Here is a 24,155-nt window from a genome sequence, read left to right as displayed (position 1 = left end):
ACAATGTACTGCTTAGCATTTCAGCATAAACCTCTTAACCTTCAGTGTTCTCATTTTTACGGAAGATTTGACCGTGTCACATACACTTTATGTTTTCATGTCTTATCGCACCTTAAAAATAACTACTTACCAGTTAGAATAGAAATAAAATCATTGGCATTGTTTTGGGTTTTCTTCATCTTCTCTTTTTTTTCCCCCACAGGTCAAAATAAGCCCAGAAGCGACTCCAAGAGTGCTGCCTTACCAACGATTCCTGCTTAAAATCCTGTTTTTATTACTCCCAACTGTCTTTTAATAAACAACAGAGACACAGACAAGTAGACAGGGAACAGATGACTCTCTGCGATTCAGCTCACAAATCTCCCCAAACACTTGGTCAGATGGCTTCCCACTAGCCTGTCTTTCAGTGGAGTTCCTGATGAAACATTGGCCTCATGTGGCTCAGCATGGTAACTGCAGGACGTTTTTGATTCCTTCCTCAGACCCGGTCAGTAGCCAGTGACTTGCTTCTCCCTTGTGCTGCTGGGCGTCTGCTTTACGAGGGAAACCGAAGGGATGCAAAGAGGCCACGCTCGACGGTCACGTGTTCCTGCGAGCTTCCAATGAGAACTCGTTCAATTTTCTGCTGTCAAAAGAGAAATAAAAAACATGTTTCAGGAGCGCTGGTTAAGTGTGTTGGTATCTAACAGCTCTTGCGCCTCACCAAAGAGTTTAAAAACCATCCCCGTGCACACAACAGAGCCTGTTTAACCTTCTCTGGAACTTTTTGCTCTTTGTGCCTGACTGATTAACACTTGGAAAAGTCCAGCGAAGAATCTCCGAACATGACTACCGATTAAGGAATGTTAAACACCTTTTTTTCCTAAAGTTTTTTTTATTTTGTTTTAGTTATTTATTTATTTATTTTCAGTGAATTTCAGGATCTGGTTTTCTAACGGTGATGGCCAAGACGGCAGGAGGACACATTTTACTCTGGCAAAAAAAATGTTGAATGTTATCCAACAGCGTTGATTTTACCGTCCTCTCATCTGTGCATGCGTACAGGAAGCAGACGCATTCACAGACAGGCGTTGAGTAATGTACATGTGAACGCATGCATGTACACAAATACACACACACACAAACTTAGGACAAATCTTAGCACTTCACTTTTTTTTTTTTTTACTGCTAATGTGAATCTTAATGTTTACAATTGAGAGACTGAACACTTGACTGACGCAGCAGGTAGAGATGACCCACACTTCTTAGCTGCAGCATCCCAAAGGTCGGGGTGTTTTCAACCATACAAGGAAAAAAAAACAGCTGTGTCTCTTGCTGTATAAATATTTCGTCTTCCACCCAAGACACACACAGAGATGGTAACAAAGACAGAAAATGTCACAGGAGAGCGACAGGTTCCCATCCGTCTCAGTCCTTGTGTAGACTACCCCATATCTGTCACCGAACAATCGATTCTCTATTTCTTAATTAGACTCTTTTATTTTTTTTAAAGAAAGAATGGCAAATCACCCTTTTTTGCAATATCCAGCTCTTTTTAATAATAATTCAAAAGCAGCCAAAATCTTCTGCAGGCAACACTTTATATAAATGACAATCACAGTCAGAGCAGCCTGTCGTGTCGTGAATTGGCATTTTTCTGTCAGTTCAGGGAGCTGGATGTTAGAGAAGGAAACCTTCCCGAAAGATGGTGGTCACCGTCACTGGAGAACAGGGAAGCCTTTAAATGATATTCTTTGATGCATTATTTGATGTTTCGCCTTTGTGGTGAATGATAAAAGATTGAAAGGAACAAATGGGGAAAGCAAGGTTTGCCGTATCCTTGCACACCCTCGCCAGCAGCCTGATGAGGACAAAAAAACAGAGAAAGACATTTAGCAGTTCTCCTCTTTCACTTCATTGCTCCACTTTTAATGCTTAAAGTGCCAACTGTACCATCACATAGACCTCTGTAGACCTTGGTTTCAGAGAGCTGCAGACTGGGACCAATAATAGTAGGTCTCAAGTTTACTTTGCAGGGTTTCCATGAAAGAAAACTGATAAAAGAAATCACAAATTAAAATTATATTGGCATTCCAGATAGCCAGCAGGTTTTTTTATTTTATGTTTTATTTTTATTCAACTGACTCCTCCTGGAAATGTGACTGATGTTGCATTTGTATTGTAATCACTGGACCAAATGTTTTGAGGCCTTCTTCTTTTACTGAGAAAGTCTTTTTTTTTTTTTCTGGTGGGAAAAACACTGGCTTCTCACAAAAGAAGGATGGATAAGGTCAGACTGTTTTCCTCAACAAAATCGTCTCAAAATCCACCTTAAGCACCCCCTCGGCCAGTATCTTCAGCAGTATATCAGTTTTGTAATGAAACTCCAGGCGTTTCAAATCGCTGCCCTGTGGGGCTCCGCCGACGGTCGCTCCGGAGGACAGAAACAGCATTTTGTGTGTTTGCATGAGGTATTTCCCAAACTGTTGCATATTTAATCTCATGCTGCGTGTGACTAACTAGCTACTTAAAAATGGGAACTGTTTGGTTTGTCGAATGCTCCTCAAAAGCTCCTCCAAGAGTCCTAAATGTGAACTTTGTGGGTTTTTTTTCTATAAATAACACAGTCTGAAATGTCTGCTGAGTAAAGGGAGAAAAATAGCTACTACGATGTAAAACTATGAAATGTAACTTTGACCTTCTAGACGTTTTTTATTCACATGTGGCTGTGTTTACTGTTTTTTCTAGTTGACTAATACTGTATGATGTTGTGTATAAGTGGGACTACTATGTTTTACTTCTTCTAACTGTATAGTATATTTGAAATCAGAGCGGGAAAGAGAGGACAAGGCGGAGGGAGAGTATTAGTTGCACTATAGGCTGTAATTGTTTAATTAACTGGTCTGTTAGGCCTTAAAATTCACTTTCAATTCAACACATAATTAAATTAACTAATATTCATTTGTATTTGAACTGTCAACCAAACACGTGCACATGTGGCTTTCTGACAGCTTGGTTTGTTTTGCACAGTTCAAATCGGGAAACTGTGAAAATGTTCCATTATTGTGAAGCTTAATTGAAAGAGATGGTCAGTCGCAGCATTATGAAATGACTTTATTTGAACTGAAAGTGGATTTTATTTGTTAATAAATTTGTCTTTGACCACGCTGTGTAATCAGTGATCTAGAAAGTCCTAATTTGGTACATTTAACAAGCGAGAAAGGATTTCAGAAATATAATGTGACCCAAGTGTGTGTGTGTGTGTGTGTGTGTGTGTGTGTGTGTGTGTGTGTGTGTGTGTGTGTGTGTGAGACCACATGTGGGACTGTGTACTGCAGTGCATTGTTTTCTATGTCATGGTGAACTATGCAGACTTGAACCCCGAACCTAACAAAAAGACAATTAAAAAAACACACGCTCTGCTCTAAAGCGAGGTGCCAATTTAAGCTGAAGGAAGAGCTTGTTAAAGGTGAAAAAACAGCAATAACAACAGTAATAATACATTTTTAAAGTAAAAAGGAAGACAGCAGCTACACTGTTTGTTATTTATCTTGAGAGCTGGTTGAGCCCATTTAGACTTTGGAACAGTCAATAGAGCTTTTGTGTGATAAAAGGAAAAAAGAATTTGTAGAAGAATTGAGCCAAGCCATTATTGTGTTGATCAGTGTAAATAAACATTCAATCAAGCCAGTGTAAAACTCTTGACACTGCAATAAAAAAGCTCCAAGATACTCTGTGTGGTATGAGATACCAGTTAGCTGAGTTCTCTTAGATAATTGATTTAGGTGGAAATTTGCGCTTTAATTTAAAAAAGCATACATTCTGGAGGGAAATTGGTTTGTTGAAACAGATAATCTTCTGTTAGACGAGTGTTTGAAAATGCAATAAGACATGATCATCTTATATTTAGCAACTATTTTCACAGTACATCGTTACGGAAATGTGCCACTTACTGAAAGTGGGAGCAGAGACGTCCAGTCTTTTCTCTGTGGCTCTGGGTTGATTTGTTGAAGTTCACCACTGACTAGAATGTACCATGTATGTATGTTAGCGCCTTCTCTTCATATGATGGGTTTCCCACAGGTGACTGACTGTACATAAACTAGACAGCTGGGATTAAAGTAGAGTGTGGAGAAGGAACGTCTGTACTGTGTCCTCTATTCTTTGATTCCTTTTAGACATTAGCTCAGATTATTCATCCCAGCTATATTATGCATGGAAATTAGTTTAGCATTTACAGACTTGGCTATTTCTGTGGACTTCAGGGTTTCTTATCAAGTATACGCTCACACTTTGCTGGGACTGGGTTGGACCCAATTTAGCCTTTGGCACTGCCTTCGTTTGTTGTAGCACAGCTTCAACAAGGTGCTAGAAAGTTTTGCTTCATATTGACATGCAAGCATCACACAGTTGCTCCAGATTTATCAGCTGCACATCCAGGATGTCAACCTCCCGTTCCACCACATCCCAAAGGTGCTCTATTGGATTGAGATCTGGTGACTGTGGAGGCCATTGGAGTACACATCGTCATGTTCAAGAAACCAGTTTGAGATTAGCTGAACTTTGTGACATGGTGTGTTATCCTGCTGGAAGCAGCCATGAGAAGAAGGGTGCACTATAGTCATAAAGGTACAGACATGGTCAGCAACAGTGCTTGGGTAGGCCGTGGCCTTTAAATGATGCTCAGTTGGCACTAAGTATGTTAGAAAATATCCTTCACAACATTACGCCACCAACAACAATCTGAACTATTAACACAAGGTAAGGTGGATTTATTATTTATTAATAGACAAATGACATTTGTCTATTGTATGAATTTGAACTGTAGTATTAGTATTCTATTCATAGCTGGCCCAGTTTGGTCTTCTGCTGCTTCAAGGTTCAGTGTGTTGCTCATTCAGAGATGCTCTTCTGCTTACCCCGATTATAATGAGTGATAATTAGGTTATTTCTGCCTTCATGTGAGCTCATAGCAGTCTGTCCATTCTCCTAAGACCTTTGGCATCAAGAAGACATTTTCACCCAGAGACCTTTTGCTTACTTGATAGTTTATCTTTTTCCGACCGTTATCTGTAAACCCCAGCAATGCTTATGTAGGAAAACTGCAGCTGATCAGCAGATTCTGAAATATTCAGTGCACCCTGTCATCAACAACTATGCCTGTTTAACTCCCACATGCAGTCAAAGCTGGGAAGCTGTTGTTCCTGTTCCAAAAAACTACAACAGTCATTTCAACATATCAATGTTAAAGGAAGGAATGACACATCTACCCACTTATATGGGAAAACATCCCCGGAGTGAGCAAGGCCAGTTAATTGTAAGGCTGAAGAAATGCTGAAGAATGCAAGTAGTTGAACTATTTTATACCCTGCACAGTAGTTACTTTTTGACCTGTTTTGTGTAAAACAGCACCTTCCTGATTGGGTTTGAGGCCTTATGTAATAAACGTGCACTTGTAAAGATTTTTTTTCCTCTCTGAACATTGTTGGCATTCTCCATTAAAACCAATTGGGCACAACCAGAACAAGAAAACTAATTAGTGTGTGGCCCCAGCCCTGTGGCATTAATGAGAAGTTGTAACAAAGCTAACAACCCATTTTACAGGTACCCTACTTAGATTCATTTGAAAGTTCTACTGCAGTAAAAATGTGTCCATTCAAACTGCTTTCATTCTTCACTTTTCCTGATGAAATTTAACCAGAGCTGGATTTTTATAAAGAGGAGAACTGTGAGTGTGATGCAACGAAGAGTAAGTGGTCTACAACAAGTGCTATTGCTCGATTCTTTCTTCTCTGAGTTGTTATAATGATTTGCACAGCAGTACAAAGTGATGTATTCAGTTTCTCGTAAACGAAGCTGACAAAGATTCAGTATCTTGCTCAAGGACATTGCCACAGCAGATACACAGCAATCTGAAGTTTTTTGTTCTCCTTCAATAAAATTTCCCAGAAATGAATTGCCCAAAGACCTGTTAGACTCTTGGGGGGGGGGGGGTACAGTCAGAAAATGCAGACATTATCTGTATTTTTTTGTATTACAAAAACACATTATTATGAATTAAAACACAAACCTTGGTCAGAAGGACTGTTAATATTTTTACATTACCAGAATGATGATTATATGCTTCAATGGTTTGGATTGTTCAGTAGTTACTGTAAAAATACAGACTAATGGCTTTTTACATTTATGAACATTTATGAAAAGCTGAAATGTGGCAGGAAAAAAACAAATTAAATTATGGTCCAATTCTCTGTCGTGATGGGACAAAATGGAAAATTGTTCAGACAATAAATGCTCACGATTTTTAATGTTTTAATATTGTATTTGCTAAATGTGATCATAGCTCAGATTTTTTTACAAGCAAAACTTATTAAACTGAACATTTTCTTTAGATTTACAAACAATAGTTATAAAAGAAGGCTGTAATTTTATATTAATTTAATGCTGAAATGTCAAAGAAATGTGATGGATTTTTTTCATTTAATTATTTTAACTGCGCATTATAAGATCCAGCTGCAGAGCTGCAGTCGTTACAAGGACAGGTTGAAGAACCTACGAGGGCAGGGATGTCACTTGTTTTATACTATGGGCCGCATAAGAGGGCCGCTTTAATCTTAAGTGAAACTGAATGATAAATGTGTAAAATTACAAAAAAGGTTATGGCAGTTCATTGCACAGGTTGTCCTGTAATGATAAAAGATAAAGTTTCTGTTAAACTGTAGACTCGCTGTAGTAATGGAAACACAGGAACTTTACTGTCTTGAAATTGTTTATCTGTTAGTTAAGTACTTTGGTGTAGTATGAATGTCAATGGGCGAGTCTTTATCAGGAAAAGCTGTAAAACCTATGAAATACAGTTAAAAGTTCAAAATCTGTGCACTCCTTCACATTTGCTAAAACTGTACAGTAGGCTGGATTGGGAGAAAAACTGATTTTTTTCTGTCTTTTCTTTTTACAGTAAAAATAATTTATTTCAACTAGTGAAAAAAAGAGGAACTTTCTGTCATTTAAATGTTTAGCTATTACTTACTTTTTACTTCGTGTACTATGGATGTTAATGGAGGAGGTCTTTATCAGTGGGAAACACAGTAAACGCTAAAAACCGATAAAAAAAAAACCCTGAAAGCCATACATTTCACACCCGAGCCTCAACTCTCGCGGCCCGGTACCAAACGACTCACGGACCGGTACCGGTCCGAGGACCGGGGGTTGGGGACCGCTGTTCTAAACCATCCAGTGGGCCAGATTAGAGTCTTTAGTGGGCCGATCCTGGCGTTATGTTTGACACCCATGTACAGAGGCCTAGGACAAAAAAAACAAAAAACAAAATAGCCAGTGGGCCAGCCCTTCTGGCTCCTCTTCCTCACACTTAGTACCGGGAGCACTGTTTTTATTTGGTGGCATAGATTAAAGGGGAGTTAGGCTCTCTCCGATCTCCACCACTAGGCTTTCCATCGGCCTATCGCTGCTCTCCTTCACGCTTACGACGACACCCGGAAGCAGCGACCTGACTGCTTTGTTTTGTTTTGGTAGTGGGAGTTGGGTGAGAGGCAGACAGACGAGCAGGCGGCGGTACGCATGGGAGAGAGCCGCTCTCTAAATGGGGAGAGCTAAATCGGGAATGGAAAATGACGGCCCGATAGCTGACGCCTGTAAAATGCCGAGTTTCATCAGCGGCATCGAGGAGGGGAGGGTGAAATTGTCCCGCAACCTGCCGACACAAACTTCCCTCACGGACGGTAAAGTTGAGCGGACGCTCGGAGATTTGAGCCGACGTGTCACCAGGTCAAACTCTCGGCTATCGCTGGACGAAAGCGACAGGGACCCGGGGGGGAAGGATGCGGAGGGCAACAACAACAACAACTGCAACGGCGGAGGGAGAGCGAGGAGGAGGGCGAGCGCTGTCGACATCCTGAGGAAGAATTTCGGGGATTCAAAATCTCCCTCTTTCCGTCTTAACAGAGGCAGTCGGATGCAGTACGGAGCCGAGCTTGAAAACCACGAAGGAAACGTTAACGACACTCAAGATTATGTACCTGATTGTAGCGGGTCTACAAAGTCGGACGTAGAAACGGGCGAAGCCGAGGTAGAAAACGAACCAACCTCGAGCGAGTTACCGAGTTTGGGTGTTCGGGCAGTTGAATTGTTAACCGTTACAGGTCAGCACCATCATACGTGTGACAACAGCGGCAGCACGGCCACTCCGGAGGGGTCTGTCAGTGCCAAAGAGCACGTCTACTGCACCGTTTACTGCATTGCCAACGACAGCCATAGACAAGACGCCGAAATCACGGACCGCTCCGATGACACGGTCGCACCAGACGCGTCAGAACGGGACTTGGAGAATGGGCAGGATGCGGGTTCGAGTCTCGAGCCGCAACCGTACACAGTGGACGACCTGGTGGATCCTTTCGGGGACTTGTCCCACCGGCTGTCCGCGGAGCAGGCCGGCGCCGAGGGTGCGATGCAGAGTTGCCGGGTGTGCATGGAAGAGAAAACCATCGCACCCCTGCCCTGCTGCAGGAAGGCCGTGTGTGACGAGTGTCTGAAACTCTACGTCAGCTCCCAGGTTGGTTGGGTTAGGGATCAGTAGGGGGTATCTCAGTGAAAACAAAAGGGGCCTGTCCCAGAAGCAGGCCTCGCTGGGTCGGTCAGCAGCAGCTGGCCGAGGTGTCCTTGAGCAGCAGTAACTTTGCAGTCTTCTCCGTCACACTTTTCTTGTGCTATATTTGGCATTTTATCCACATTTAGAAGCACGGGCTTGGCTTTCGAGCATACCAGGTGGTGACCCCCAACCCCACGTGTTTCGCATGCGTCCAAAAAGATCCACGTTAAGGGTTAATTAACGAGTGAGTGCGAGAATCTACAGGTCTTCTTGTCTTGTGATGAGTACTTTTTCGGTGAATCTGGGTCACAGACGCATGCCACACCAAAATTGGGACCTGGCAGCGGTGGTTTTCACAATAGAGGACTTTGTGAGAGCTCTTTGGCTTATTCAGCGTCTTTCTCTCAGGCTCTTTAAGAAGGATCCCACCTTCAGATAGAAGACCTTTATTCTTATGTGCATTAGTATGTCCAGTTGCATCCCAAAGGGGCACAAAGTGTGGGATCATCCCCTTCTGGGTTGATTCCTACATTCCCAGAATGCCTTTTGGTATCTGGAGGAATAAGATGGATAAAAACAGCTGCAGCAGTCAACACAGAAGCAACAACGTCATAGTTGAAGAATGAGTTCTTCCACTATAATAAATATCAGTGTGGAGTCTCTGTTGCTTTATGCTGATCCATTAAGAGAATTAATAATTGATAGATTGATTACTCTCCAGTATAAACAGCTATCAGACTGCAGCACAAGGCACATTGCTGCTTCCTACCAGGCCTGCACGATGTAAGGAAGCTCTGCAGTGTTCAGTAACAGTGGTCAGCGCTGCCATGACTGTGTGACCTGCGATAAATAAGCGAATGTAAAATTGTGCGTATTAGCAGTTATTTTCTGCTTTAATAGCTCCACTGCTAACACAGACCCCGAAACACTGACTAGTCCACTGAACAGATAAATTAAATAACCGTTTATTGTACATGTTCACTGCACTGACAGTAAAATTACAATTTGCCAGCCAGCGATGCTTTCTACCAGAGGTAAAGTGTTTCAGGATGGATTTTCTGCCTTTTTGTGGCTTCTTCATCAGACTGTTCTGGTCAGCAATCTTTCAGTCATAATCCCTGTTGCTTTTGCAGCCCAGGGAGGAGCTGCACTCTCATCTCCTTGCTACTGTTGCCAAGATTGGCTTTAATCTGTGTAGATAACACACTTTTTATCAGTCATTGAGGCTCATTTTTATCTGCAGTTGCCTTGCTTTGATAACAGGGCATGAACATTCATGCAAATACAGAACCAAGCCGGCTCTCTGATGAGCACACTGTGAATTATTATTATTATTTTTTTTAAAAGGTCATGTACATTATCCTGTGGAGGTGGAATTTTTAGCACACATGCTTGGCGCTTACCCTCAGTAGAAGCGGTATGTCAGATGGATGTGGTCACAGACACTTGGGAATTGGTGTTTTTTTGTTTTTGTTTTTGCTCCTGGGATCTTGGTCAGGCTTTGCAGGATGGATGGATGTTGCACTGAACCGCTGCCAGCCGTGTTGTTATGACAGTTGTTATAACAGGGATTAAACTTGCAACTTTCCTGTTGTGCTAAATAAAGACCTAATGAAATCTAGGCAGTGTAATCGCTTTCATTTCCAAGGTTATATGTATCAGGACATTAGCATGTTCTTAAATGAACACCAGCACACGATATATTACACTGTGTCGTCATTTATATAACAAAAATTAAGCCAAAATGCAGAAGCAGAGTGTGAAAAGCTGAGTATCCTATGTGATTCAGTGGAGTCACCTTTAGCGGCAGTAAGTTGAAGTGTTTGTTTTCTGTTTGTCTCACATGATTGTGGAGGAACTTTCAGCCCGTTGGTCTTTACAATGGTCATTTCAATCAGGTCGAGGTCTGGACTTTGGCTGGGCCATTGCAACACATTGATTCTTTTCTTTTTCGGTCATCATGCTGTAGATTTGCTGCTCTGCTTGAGATCATTGTCTTGTTGGTGATCCAGTTTGAGCCAAGCTTCAGCTGTTGCACTGATGTTCTCACATTTCACTCTAGAATACTTTGGTGTACAGAGGAGTTCATGGTTGACTCAAATCATCACCCCTCCATCATCAGTTGTTATGAGGTGCTGATAGGCTGTGTTGGGTTTTTGAAAAATGTGGCACTTTAGAGTCTGAGAAGTTGAACTTGTTTTTTTAGTTTTTGTTTTGGAGGGTCTAACGTTGAGGTGAATGCGCTGCATCATCCACTGCTGGGAAAAATCTCTTCAACATTTTACATGTTTAGTCTTTCTCAGTGTGGGATGATGGGTTCCAAATTGTTTGGAAATGGCCTTATAACCTTTTCCAGGCTAACGGGCAGCAGTAGTCGCTCCTCTGAGATCATTACTGATGCATGTTAAGACACAGCTGAATGCTTCAGACCAGCAAACTGCCAGAACCTCTGCTTTCATAGAGGTGCTCGCACTTCCTAAAGATCCATTAATGGGGTTCATTTGATTACCAGCACCTGGCTGCTACTTACCCGCTTAGACATATGACAGAAGCAGTATGGGTCTTATTTAGTTTTTCATACACTGCTTCTCAATTTTAGCTTAGTGTTATTAAACAAATAGTGACGAGAGGTTTCATGAGGTCAGATTAACTATGGGAAAACCCTATGAGCCAAAACCTCAGGCTTCACATTGCCCATAATAGTAAGTTCTAGACATTATTTTGTACTCTGTGCTCTGTATGATGTCAGCAAAAGTGGAAATCCCTAATCAATCATCTCAGGGACACATCCACCCATCTGCTCTTCAAATGTTCAGTTCAGCAGAGGCAGGCACTCAGCTGAAAGTCGGCTTAAAGGGAACAGGAAGAGAGCGCTAAAACAGTTTTTTCATACAGTTGATAAGCTGGCTGAACCTGTGAGACAAATTGTTTTACTGTGAATTCGATTCAGCTTTATTTCTATAGCACCAATTCACAACAACAGCCACGTCAAGGGAGTTTATATTGTAAGGTAGAGACCTGACAATAATACAGAGAGCAAATAGCCCCCTTTGAGCAAGCACTTGGTGACAGTGGGATGGAAAAACTCCCTTTTAACAGGAAGAAACCTCTGGCAGAATTAGGCTAAGGACGGAGCAGCCATCTGCCTTGACTGGTTGGGTATGAGGGAAGGGGGACAGGGCTGTGAATCGTGCAAAGCTACCCCAGTAGAGTACAGAATACAAATACTGAATCACAGATTGCCAAACACAGGTCCCTTTTAAAGCCTCCTACATTCCTAAACACTTACTACCAGTTGTTTTACTTTAAGGCAGCATGATCTCATTTTGGTCCACGTCATGCTGACATCATCTGCTGCTCTTACGAATCTGTTATTCAAAGCTGGATGTAACCCAATGCTGTTAGTTTACAACCCAGCCTCAGTCAGCTAGTTTTCAAATACGTGCAGCACGTGGCAGTTTACGTGCTCGGACTGGCTCGGGTAGGTGAACGGTTCACTGCTTATGTGGTAAAAATCAGGTTTCTGGTTATATTTGATTATGTTTTCACTCAAGACATTAAAACCACAGAACAAAGTCACCTGTATTTTCAGCAGACCACACTCTGTGACACGTGGAGGTGAAAAATAACCAGTCAAACCAGTCTGTGCTGGTCATCCCTGCGCTGCTGTTGTGGCAACGATATCAATATAGCTTTGGATGATATATGCTAACTTTATATGCAATATTGGGTTTTTGAGGGGTGGGTGATATGGGTGTGACACCATCAGAAGTTGATGCTATTGTGCTTTGTTTTCGGCCTGCCATTTCTCACACACACACACAAAGGGAGAAAAGACCTGATCATGTGTCAGTATAACAGGTCTCGCAGGGTTTGATGGATTTAATGTGTTGAGGAGACGGAGAGAGCGAAAAATGAGGAAATGAAAGATGAATGGAACTAGAGAAGATCAGCCCTAGCTGGGAGGAAGCACATTGAAAAAAGTTTGAAACGAAAGATGGTAAAAGAATAGGAGGCAATATTTCCAGTGGGATTTGAGTTGTCTCTAATCCTGCCCGTGATATTTACTGCATCACATACTGCATTATAGGCAGGGTTAGATGACATGAGTTTGTGTTTGCCGGACATTGGCACGTAGCACTGTAAAGGCTAAATTAATGACTCATGATAATAACAGATTGTGAAATTTCCAGGATTACATGTCAGCCTCCTGAAATCGCTTAGTCAGACAGTCAAAATATCCGGCTCACCTTTTGGTGAGCAGGTTTGTTTACCTTAGCCTCACACGCCTTCAAGAGAAGTCTAAATAAAAGAGTGCACTTCTTCCAGAGTGCGTGACCTTATGGTTGGTTAGTGTTTTACTGGATCACCAGACTGTGGTTCAGTTCCACTCAGAGTTACCAAGTTCCAGGCACTCACGCTGCACTAATGTGCCCGCGTGCACACGCTTTGTCGTAGATTAGCCTCCAGCGGCTGCACGACCTCCCTCTGCCCCTCAGTCCTTCTGGTCTTTGGTGAATTATTTACCATCTCTCATCAGTGGTGTAAATATATTCAGCATGTAGATTTGGGCCAGAGAAACACACCATAACAAACCGCCGAGTGGTGACACACGTTTTATGAAGCTTACCGATTTCTTTGTGGAGCCTTTGACAGGTTTATCAGTAACATTTAAAAGTAGAACACCCTCCTCTGAGCCTCTGCGTGCATTAAAAGCAGCTTTTTCCACGATGCCATGTCATCTGTCTGTGTTCTTTCCCCAGGTGCGAGTGGGGAAAGCTCTTATCAGCTGTCCGATCACGGAGTGTAGTGGCAACCTGGAGGAAGGACTGGTGATTTCCCATTTGACCAAAGAGGAGGTGGCAAAATATCGTTACTTCTTGGAGCTGAGTCAGCTGGATTCGAGCACAAAGCCCTGCCCCCAGTGCAGTCAGTTCACTTCTCTCAAGACGCACACCCCCAACCGCTCCGAGCACAAGTATAAAGTAAGTTGACATGCCGGCGTTGACAGTTGCCGTAATGTTGTACAGTAAAAAGGGATGCTCGCAGCGAGTCGCAGTGAGCTGTGTGATTAAAAAGAAGTGCCTCGTGCCGCTGGTGTGTGCACTAGGCAACAAAAGCAGAGCTGGGGTAAAAGTAATTGCTTTGGTTAACTGCGAGTGGATCAAATCAGATCCCAAGCCTTTATTCACGTCAAGAGCAACAAAGACCAGGGTCCCCTATTGATGTATGATTTTATTTGTTCAACCGAAACCACATCCATAGTTCACATCTGCACAGAGATATTTGCTGCTTATCGTTTCCCATCTCTCTTCCCCCATTCCCTGTCATCTCCCTACTGGCAAACTCTTATATTTAGGAATAAAATGCCTCACAATCCTGGGGGAAAAAACAGGCAAATTCAAAAACCTAAAGGTCATAAATAATACTTTTGTGTGATGTGTGTTTATTTGTGTATTATAATGTCAGATGCTCTTATGAAATTGGGCAGAGTTTTAAAATAATAAGGTAATCAGTGTGAAGTAACATCTAAGCCTTGGTTTCCAGCCTGTGCCTATCTGACATCAGCTCAACATATATTTTCCTCTTGTAGTCATCTATTACACAGCTGGAGGTGTGGGTTTGGGTGAGCCCTCGGTGACAAGGCGGAGCTTAAAAGCAGCAGGTTCTGTTTGCTGAAGCCAGGCGAGGGGGAACCAATCAAAAGGGGCTTTCTGGAGTTCCAGGCTTAAGGAGACAGGAACTAAAAGATCAGATCGGTTGGAAAATAGATAAACCTGGGATTTCATTAAGGGTCATGTGTATATATGAATATAAATAACTGGCTACTAAAATAATGCATTTTGGTTTAAGGATTAATAGCCTGTACTAAATCTGCACCTCTGCTCAAAAGTAACACATTCAATGTGATTGGTCAAACTGCAGTTGTCCATTTTTAAGGCTAAGCATGTTGGTTATTTGTGGGTAAACATGTCTGTCTTCTGTCTCCTCTGCAGATCCAGTGTAGCAATTGCCAGTTTGTGTGGTGCTTTAAATGCCACGCACCTTGGCACGACGGGCTCAAATGCCGCGACTACAGGAAAGGAGACAAGCTGCTACGTACCTGGGCGAGCGTCATTGAGCACGGACAGAGAAACGCCCAGAAATGCCCCAAGTGCAAGGTGAGACACTGATGAACGACACACGCCACAAGCTTTTAGTTTCCAACATTTTGGGAAGAGGACTCCTGAAAGCAGCCACAGTGTCTGTAAACAGAAAGGGATTTGACTGATGGAGGGTGTTATCGGTGTAGATGAATGAATCAATGAAGGTTAAGAAGCATTGGAGCAGCTGTAGATGATGGATGGAGCGCTGTAGAGAACAGGATGGATGCACAGATGTAAAAAAAAAGAAAAAGAAAAAAAAAGCACGTGTGGCAGCAGCAGTCCACGCTGAAAAATGATGGCCATGTGTGCTGCACAAAACCATATCTGGTAGACTCACTGGCATCTCCCTGCTAGCCATAATACCAGCCTGGTCTTATCGTGCAGTCTCATTACGACCAAGTTGGTCTACGCAATATCTAATTTGACTGTCAGATGACTAAAGGAAGACATAAATTAAGCTAATTACCGGTATATGGGAACTGTTTGCTCACAGCAGTAAACACTTTCCATCTGTGTTTGTCACACTGGTGCTCCATGGCTCTGGAAGCAGGAAGAGGAGCTCATGTTTGATGAAGACAGCAGATTGGTGTCAAGTAAAAGAAGCTGCTCAAAGCTAGTTATTGCTGAGGTTATAGAAAGTCTGCTCCCTGATGCGTACTGCTGACGTACTGTACTACTGCGGATGCTGTTAGATGCTTATAGTGTACAGCTCGAAACCGAACGAGACTTCAGTAGTGGATAAGCTGCACTATTGAGATTCAGTTAATGTTACATCACCTCTCTTTGTTTTAATCTTCGTCTGTAGATTCATATTCAGCGTACGGAGGGATGCGATCACATGACCTGTGTGCAGTGCAACACCAACTTCTGTTACCGCTGCGGAGAGCGCTACAGACACCTGAGGTGTGTTGTGCTCCACTTTCTTCATTCTGGCTGCTTTGTCCGCCCATCTCTTCTCTCCGATTTCATCTTTCGCTTCATTTTGCCAGCAGATTTTTTGGGGACCACACATCCAACCTCAGTGTGTTTGGCTGCAAGTATCGCTATCTCCCCGATAAACCTCATCTGAGACGGCTAATTAGAGGCTCTGTCTGTGGTAAGTTGCTGCGTGTAATTGATAAAGAGATGTTTTCATAGCATGTTTGCTCTTTTCAGCTATAGTGAGCTTTATGCTAACACAGCTGCATGTCTACAACTAGGAGTGGCCCGTTATGGCAGTTACCGTGTGTTCTGCCACAGATTTAAACAACAGAGCTGTTTGCTCAAGCTGTGATGAGAGTGAACTCTGGTCACTGGCTTTGTCACACGACAGTAGTGTCAGACTAGGACAATGTCCTCTGCTCGTTACACAAGTGTGTGCAAGACGAGTAACAGACACCTTACATCCAGAAAACTCAGGGGAAGTACCGTATGTGTGCTTGACTGCACCGTGCCCCAATTTTCTACTTTTAAGTAATGTGTTGATGCTTTGGACAGCTGGACAGTGCTTTTGAAATTACAGAGAACCAGTACCTTCCCTGAAAGTTTCAAGAATATTATTGGAAAGGATTTCTTTTCCCTCATATGTACAGCACAAGGTTTCATTTAGCTGTTGTGTCCAAGTTTCAAATGTCAAGCTGTCGAAGTATTTGGAGGTAGTCCTCCTTCTTTATTATCCCATGCGCTTTGTGCAGTGTATGGAGTGCCAGTGCAGCTGCTACCAGCACCGTGCTTTACTCCTGCTATCAGACCTCCTGTAATTGAGGCAAAATAACTCATTCTTTGTTTTGTCTGATCATGAAACTTTTCTCCAGAAGGCACTTGTCCTTGTAGCTGTAAATTTCAGTCGAGTTCGAAAGTGTCGATTTTGAAGCAGGGCCTTATCTTTTGGAAAGCATCCTCTCAGTTCCTGGTGATGTAAAACTTCACTGTGGACAGTTACCTGTTTACGGCAAGGTTGATGGTTCCTGGATTGTTCCTGAACATCCTAACCAATCCCCTCTCATCTGAGGGTGACAGTTTGGGTCTTCAAAGTGGCACAAATGCTTGTACTGAAAGTATAGTTGTTTGAACCAATCTGGAGTTGTTTTTGGCCTCTTGTTAGAAAATGAAGGTGTGTTTTCCTCCACAGATAAGTCTCCATTTTGAAACACAGTATGACCGAGATTTACAAAATACGCTTAATTTTTATTTTGGTGTGACCTGAAATGAGTGATTGAGCCTGTAAATTCAATCAGGGTTAGTGTTAGGTGCCTTTGAGTTGCAGTCTTTTTAATGGCCAGCAGGGGCCGACTCCTGTGGCTGCACAAAGATCTTTGGCTGTAAAGAAGTGTGTGGACAAACAGCCCTCGCCTGCTGTTTCTCTGTGACCTCAGTCATCACACTCCTGTTGACTTTATCATCATCATCATCACCTTTATTTATGGTCTAAGTTGTTACTTTCAGGTCATACTGAACAAAACACGCAGTCCATTTTGTAAATTATGGTCATTCTGAGAGTCAGAAAGGAGGATGATCCAGGCTATCCTCATGTGCTAAGGACTTGTTGATCACAAGTCAGCTTCACAGTCAGATCGACGCCTTGAAACCACAGCGAAGACGCTCAGACTGAGGCTTTGTAACCGTCTATGGGCTGCACTGAAGCAGGAAGAATTAGTAGGGATACTCCTTACCACGTTCAGCATCCTGTCTTAGTGTTTTAGCGCGATTGCTAAGAAGTATTAAACACAGAGAAGAATAGAGGTATTTGTACTTTTAACAGTTTGAAGGTATTACAGTTTGGATCAGAGTGGTGGAACAGCTGGAATTAAGCAGACTTGCCATCCCTAAAGCTCCACTGCTTGCATCACTTTAATGAAAAAGCCTTTCCTGGGGCTCCTGCACTTAGAAACCAGATTCTCTGGTTTCTAAGTGATTGACGTGAATTCACCACCCAATAACAACAGAAGTGAACATATCCACATCTACCTCTGTACTTCATTCGTGAGATTCCTGATGAAGCATGATTAGAATCACATATCAGATGTTCATTCTTATTATCCATTCACGGTTATCAAATACATGCAATCCCCTCTGATAGCTCTCTTTCACTCTGCTCTCAGCGACAGCTTCAGCTCATTATGTCAGCAGGGTGCCCGTGAACCGGGAGCTAATTTGTCGCTTAACACGAGCCACTGGCCCATTACAGCGCTCATAACTGCTCTCGTGCCATGCACTGCTAGCGGCAAAGATGTAGCATTTAATAAAGAACATTACACTGCGGATGAAGTAATTTGTAGTTACAGTAACTTCCATCCCGCAGCTATTCACCGATGACCAAATGTCGCAATTTATGAAGAGAAAAAAAATGACAATCATCTTTTCCTCTGCATGTGTCTCTCTGCAGCCTCTAAGGTGCTGATAGCTCCTGTGGTCATTCTGCTGGTCGTGGTGCTCGGAGCTCTCGCGCTGGTGATAGGTAACATATTACAAACACACGTGAGCTCTAATCTGCTTCGGTGAGAGCAGTCAACACTTATCAGCGAGATGGTTCGCCTCGTTGTTTTCCTCCAGGCTGCGAAGGAGCTCTCTTATCATCTGTTTTCGGTCATGGGCATCTTTTTATTTTCTGTAAAAGTTCACTTTTTCTGTTCAAAAAGGACAAAGCTGTTGATCCAGAGAAACACTATAATGGAGTAACTATTGCTTCCTGGAAGGACAGGACTGTGCAAGTGTTGAGTCACCCCTAATTTCTTTGTATTTGGCTTCCAATGAACAAAGCTTTCTAGTAACTTTTTATGGTGGTTTTGAGCATCAGTTCTCTGGGCTTTCTGAAGGTTGTCATAGGACATTGGGCTGCTTCTTCACTCTTTTTCAGTCCAGTCCCTGTACCTGACCTGAAGCTTAAAAATATAGCTAACACAAAGGATGAACTAGAGTTCAGTGTCTACACATAAGAGACAACCTAGCAATGGACCAATTTCAGTTTTATCTTTAAAATTTGCACTTTGTTATAGCAAAAACATATCATTTGTTCCTATTTTTTATAGATAAGAAAGATAAGGCAGTTTCACAGGTATGAAATAATACTTTTGCACCAGCAAAGTGATTCCCAAAGAGATTTTAGCTGGAAGTTGTGCCCCTAAAGATTTGAGGGAGACGAGATTTACAGCGGATGAACAGTAACTTAAGAAATAGCTAGAAATTCAACACAGACCTGACAAGAGGGACCCGAGAGATGCTGCTCCCCTTCAGAATTTTTTTTTCACTGAAGCCTCATCTTCATTTTGCAGCATGAAAATGATCCCAAACACACTGCCAATGCAGTAAAAACATATCTGGATTTAAATAAAAAGCACACAGTGGAACACTATCAGTCATGGAACAAACGTCAGCCAACATCAGCATAAGAGCTTTAAATGTCCTTCTAGAAGAACTATTCCTAAAGACTACTTAAAGAAAGCTGCCTAAGAGAGTTCAGTCTGTGTTGAAGAACAAAGGTGGTCATGCCAAATATTGACTTTAAAGCCCTTTAAGCTTTGTGTATGTTTGCAGGTTTTAATTCATTGCTCCAGTTTTCCCTGCAAAATATAAAGAAATGAGGAAGGTCAGGGGCTCAAGACTTGCACAGTGCTGTACATTTGCAGGAGCATCCAGCTACAGACTAATCAGACTGCACTGTGAACTGCTCATGCCTCAGCTGACCTGTAGTTATTAGTGTAATTATTGTTAATCTGTTTCCTGCGTCTGTAAGTCCGACTGATGGTCCTCTGCGGACTGATAGTCATGCTGGCGGGTTCATCATTAATAGAATCAGTGTTGTGCTGCCGTCTCTCTCCGATGCCTTTCAGCTCCACATTTGTTTGCAGTGCTGCACAACAGAGAATATTTAATGCTTGTAGATAGGACAGCGGTTTGACCTCTCTTGCACTTTCTGCCTTCTCTGTTTGTAGGGTTGGTTGTTTTCCCGATTTATTACGTGTGCAAGAAGAGGAAGAAGCAGCAGCGCACCAGAGGCTCCGGACGATGGATCTGAAGCTCGTCCTTCTTTCCACGCAGACCTCACACACACACACACACACACACAGACACACACGCACACACACACACACACACACACACACGGTTTGGAAAGACAACACCCGCACCTCCTCAGGGACAGACCTCCCAGCCTGAGTCATCACAAAACTCTTGAGATGAGCAACACAAACTAAACACTGGCAGTTAGGAAGGACCTCAGGTGGAATGATGTACCTAAATCTATAACGTGAGGCCTACATGAATGCACATCTTTACATCTGGATTATTGCTCTCAAGTGGGACTACTGCAAAATGAATGCTGGATATTTACGCAGAAGAGTAATTTTAAAAAAAAAGTTAAAAAAAAAAAAAAAAAAAGCAACCTCCCCCCCCCCCCCGATCAGCTGCTGTCTTGCACAGTGCTCGTCACATAGAGGATGTTAAATGCAGGAACTTCTGAGGACTTTCATGGATACACTGCAGGAAGTTTAAATCGGTGCACATTTTCCACGAATGTCACACTTTTTATTTCATTATTTTAAAGGAGAACAACCATAAATCGCAGCTTAAACAGCTGCAGTTTGGTTTGCGCCTTTGCTTTCCTACCTGCGGTTAGTTTGACGCTGAGATGTAGGAATACTGTGGACACGAGGCTTTGATTGTGTCGGATACCGGTAATTATGAAGGTGCCAGAAACGCCGGCTGCACGGTGATAGCAGAGCCTCGCGGATGAAAAAGAAGGAAATACGTTTTTATTCATTTGCAAAGGTTGTTTTTGCCGCTGTTGGCTGCAGGAAAAAAGGGTGAGAAATGGAAATGAATTTGAAACAAGCACTGATATCAAGTTCTCACCAATGCAACGCAAGCTGGACCTCAATTTTTCCCAGCGCAGGTCAGATATTTGGAAAAATTTCCATCGCAGTTTGAGTATCTGGCAAACCGACAGCGTGGACAATAATGTCAAAGGAAGGATGATACTTGACTATTCTGGGTAACAGCGACTGCCTCTCAAATTCTCGCTAGAAGGTTTGAAGATTGGGTGTGTACCCAACCTTAAGAGTGACGTCTGGTGTTAAAGACCGCACACACACTAACACACACGAAAGTGAAACTTTGGAAGGCCCTTTGGAGTTCTAACAAGCCTCTGTTGTTTTCTGTTATGGTTTTCCATCAAACCTTCATCCTGTCTGTCCCCGTCTCTCTTGCTGTCTTTTTGTCCCACCTCTCTGTCTGTCTGTCTGAGCTGATGCTGGTTTACACTCTCCCTCTCTGCATGGCATGTTGTTTCCAGTGAGCCTACATGCTGTATGCCAGTATCTGCATCATCAAAAAAAAAGGAGCTGCTGTGCCAAAACAAAGCGCTGAATATGGCGGGATAGACGGTTTACCGTTTCCCTTTGTTATTTGTTTTGTTTTTATTGTTCTTTTAGACGTGAACTTTTGCAGGGGTGTCGATGAGGTGTAATGGAGTGTGCACAAGAAATGGGGATGAAAACAAGCTGTAGAAGTACGGTAGATAGTTGGAAAGTGCTCAGAAGACCAGAAACTGACTGAAAAGACAGAGAATAGAATGTAGAGTTAGGCCCGCGGTTTACCAAAGAGCTAAACAGGGTGTTATTGTTCTTAAGGTCATCCAGTTTATTTGGATGTCAGCTGTATGTGGATCAGTTTTGTGTTTTTTGTTTGTTTGTTTGTTTGTTTGTTTGAAGCTGTCTGCCTGCTTGACAGTTTGGATAGTGACAAAGCAGTTTTGATGCAAACCTCTGAATTCATTCGCACTGGCACGAGAGAGAGTGCGCACAGCGAGCGCTGCCAGGAAACGACAGATTTTTAAGAGCTTTAAAGGTCGCCACCTGGCAGCAGTCAGCCAGCTGCTCTCTCCACTTATCCTGTCACTCTTTTTGTTTTTTGCTTTATTTCATTTTTTTTATATATACCTTTGATGCCTCGTGATTGTCCTTTAACATCTTTTGTCCGTGCCGCTGCCCCATGAGGTATGACTGGACTCTGACCTCAGCTGTGAGTGGATGTGGAGAGGCGGGTGATTACAGTACAGGTGGAAAGTTTGTGTCTGTGCATCCGTAGCAGTTGCTGTCGGAGCGGATATTACAGCACGTTTCATCACTGAAGCAGATGATTGGATGATTTGCAGTGCAATGCCATTAACTGGGATTTATCCCATGACCTGATCTCTTTTCTACATCTGGGAGTTAACACATACAACGTGTCAGCTGTAGGCGCAATATACATACACAGATTGTTACACACCCGATCTGAACAACCACAACAGGGTCACGATTCTGGGTTTGAATCTGCTCTCAGGAAGTTTGCTTTTCTCTTCACTGTAACCCAGAGACTCCCATCTTACCTGAGCTGTGCCACAGATATCCTCAACTGCACTCTAGAGTCGCAGCTCTTCCTGATGCCTGGAGCTTCAGGGATTAGAAACCCTGGTTTAAATTCCAGGAAGTAAAACCACTGTAGTGTCAAAAGAAGATCAAACTGTCTGGGTGCAGCCGCCACTGTCCAGTCTGCACTCTGGTCACGGGTTAAACCTGTACATTACAATATGTATTAGTAAATCAGCAGCATGGAGGCGGATGTGCAATGAATGGGCCAAACTGAATGCTTTTAACATTTACTCACATGCATTTCATGCAGGCACGTTTCAGCTACACTGGTGTATTGAATTGCTGCTTGTTTTTTTGGGGGATTTTTTAAAGTTATTAAATGGTTGACAGAGAATATGACGGTTATGTCCTTTAGACTATTGTCCTTTAGCATTTTCCTAAATTTAAATTTTTCTTTAATGGTTAGCTCGTAGAAAAAAAAAAGATGGCAAATTTGCCTTTTGTTTTTGGGGTTTTTTTTGTAAATACAGATAATTGAGGTCTTATGGGATGGTTCTTTTCCATGTCACATCAGGTTTTTACCCTTTTATACACATCTGTGTTGCATAACTCTGCCCAGTGCTAATGCCATGCAGAAATCCCATCTTTGTTGTTACTGTTGTTGTGTTACTATAGCCAGGAGCTCTTTGGTTAAAGCTGTAACCAGAAGCTGCTCTGTATATTCATTTAGTGACATTAGAGTTGTTTCAGGTCATGATTTTTTTCCCCTTGCTGGGAAGCATTGGCTGGTTGATACCCATGGTCTTTGTTTTGTTTTGTTTTGTTTATATGACATTCCCGGTTTTATTGGCATAAATATGCAATGGTGCCTTCACATCAACAATAGATCAGATTACCAACTTTTTATTCAGGGTCCTGCAAATATTACAGACAAGGGTGCAGTCTTATCAGCCTGCTGTTGTATGTGTTATTTATTAGAACAGTTAATAGAGCAGTACAACAGGCTTCTTGATGTAAAATAAATTTGTCTGAAACTACTGTTGAAGGAATATATATTTATGGATGTCTTACCCATACCACACAGAAGATATGCAGATGACTCTGTGTTTTCCTGCTAAAAATATGTTTTATAGCTTCAGATTAAACTAAACTTCTGAAATTTTATAAGTGCCACAATGCAGTGGGTTTCGCTACATCCCAAATACTCTTTGTACCTTTTTGCACAAGTTACTCCGTCACCATGTTTCCGACTCGCTCTTTAGATTAATTCGAGGAGGCTGTTGCACTCATCAGATGAATATAATTTAAGGCCAACACGGGACTAACCCTGTCTCGATGAAAGAGTTAATCACGCCAAAAAAAAAAAACGATTTCAGTGTCATTTCAGCATAAGTTTGACTCAGGACAAGTGATGTTGCAATATGGTGGTGTACTATCAGTAACATCGGGTTGGGTTTTCCCTATCTAGACATGCAAAGTTGTTGGAACGACAACAGCAGCAGGTTTATGTGTACACGCCACACAGTTATCCACGGGTATTTCTATTCAAGGAAATGTTAGAGACGCTTGATGAGTATGTTCCTTGTTTTCACCAGGAAAACCTTCTTCCACCTGCTGAAACATCTGCTAGTAATATTTGTTATTGTTGCTCACTTAGCCAGGCACAAACACTGTTTTCTCCTGAACATTTGCTTTATTAACGGAGAATAAAGTAAAGTAAGTCAAATGCCAAAATGCCCCAGTTTGCCTGATTCTTTTTTATATTAACGCATCACCGAAACACTCTGCTTCTTTGTTCGTAGATAAAGTGGAGGCCTCTCTCAATTATGCAGCTCTTTCTGAGGTCTGTTTGACAGGGTGTTTAAGTGGCTACAGTCTGTGTATTCGTGTAAGCACGGCTGTGACTGCAGTTTTATGTCAGCAGGGGTCATAAGTGCACCAGAGGAGGTGAAGCCAACATAACCATGGGCAGTCTAAGGCCAAAACCTCATTATTTCCTATGAACAAGTAGACACTAAAACAGCGGTGTAATGAATTCTGAAAAGAAAACATGGCAGATTCATTAATGGCTTAAAAACAAGTAATAACATTAAGTGG

General features: G+C 42.4%; 2 protein-coding genes across 3 annotated transcripts in view; both read left to right on the top strand.

Moving 5' to 3' along the window:
• Positions 1 to 4,119, top strand: part of nkain2 (sodium/potassium transporting ATPase interacting 2) — a 101,947-nt gene extending 97,828 nt beyond the window's left edge. The window contains exon 7 of the mRNA XM_014337661.2: positions 203 to 4,119. Within this exon, the coding sequence (XP_014193147.1) occupies positions 203 to 212 (10 nt within the window). The 3' untranslated portion in view covers positions 213 to 4,119. The remainder of the gene's footprint in view (positions 1 to 202) is intronic.
• Positions 4,120 to 7,346: 3,227 nt separating this feature from the next.
• On the top strand, positions 7,347 to 23,795 carry rnf217 (ring finger protein 217). Of its 2 annotated transcripts, none has more exons than XM_014337663.2 (7): positions 7,347 to 8,548; positions 13,348 to 13,569; positions 14,581 to 14,745; positions 15,536 to 15,633; positions 15,720 to 15,826; positions 18,095 to 18,166; positions 19,641 to 23,795. In XM_014337663.2, the coding sequence occupies exons 1-7, from the start codon at positions 7,580 to 7,582 to the stop codon at positions 19,721 to 19,723; spliced, it is 1,716 nt and encodes a 571-aa protein (XP_014193149.1). In that variant the 5' UTR covers positions 7,347 to 7,579; the 3' UTR covers positions 19,724 to 23,795. The 2 variants fall into 2 exon arrangements, with proteins under 2 accessions (XP_014193149.1, XP_014193150.1); XM_014337664.2 differs by having other exon boundaries at positions 7,351 to 8,548; positions 15,723 to 15,826.
• Positions 23,796 to 24,155: the final 360 nt, after the last annotated feature.

The sequence above is a fragment of the Haplochromis burtoni genome, unplaced genomic scaffold (genome assembly GCF_018398535.1).
Source record: "Haplochromis burtoni strain Fernald_Lab_line unplaced genomic scaffold, NCSU_Asbu1 Contig_8, whole genome shotgun sequence".
Taxonomy (NCBI): Eukaryota; Metazoa; Chordata; class Actinopteri; order Cichliformes; family Cichlidae; genus Haplochromis; species Haplochromis burtoni.
This window is presented reverse-complemented; position numbering and strand designations above follow the sequence as displayed.

Coding starts and splice junctions, on each gene's coding strand:
- rnf217 (XM_014337663.2), top strand. CDS start 7,580: ATGGGGAGAGCTAAATCGGGAATGGAAAATGACGGCCCGATAGCTGAC. Junction 8,549..13,347: donor AACTCTACGTCAGCTCCCAG/GTTGGTTGGGTT, acceptor TTCTTTCCCCAG/GTGCGAGTGGGGAAAGCTCT. Junction 15,634..15,719: donor GAGCGCTACAGACACCTGAG/GTGTGTTGTGCT, acceptor TCATTTTGCCAG/CAGATTTTTTGGGGACCACA.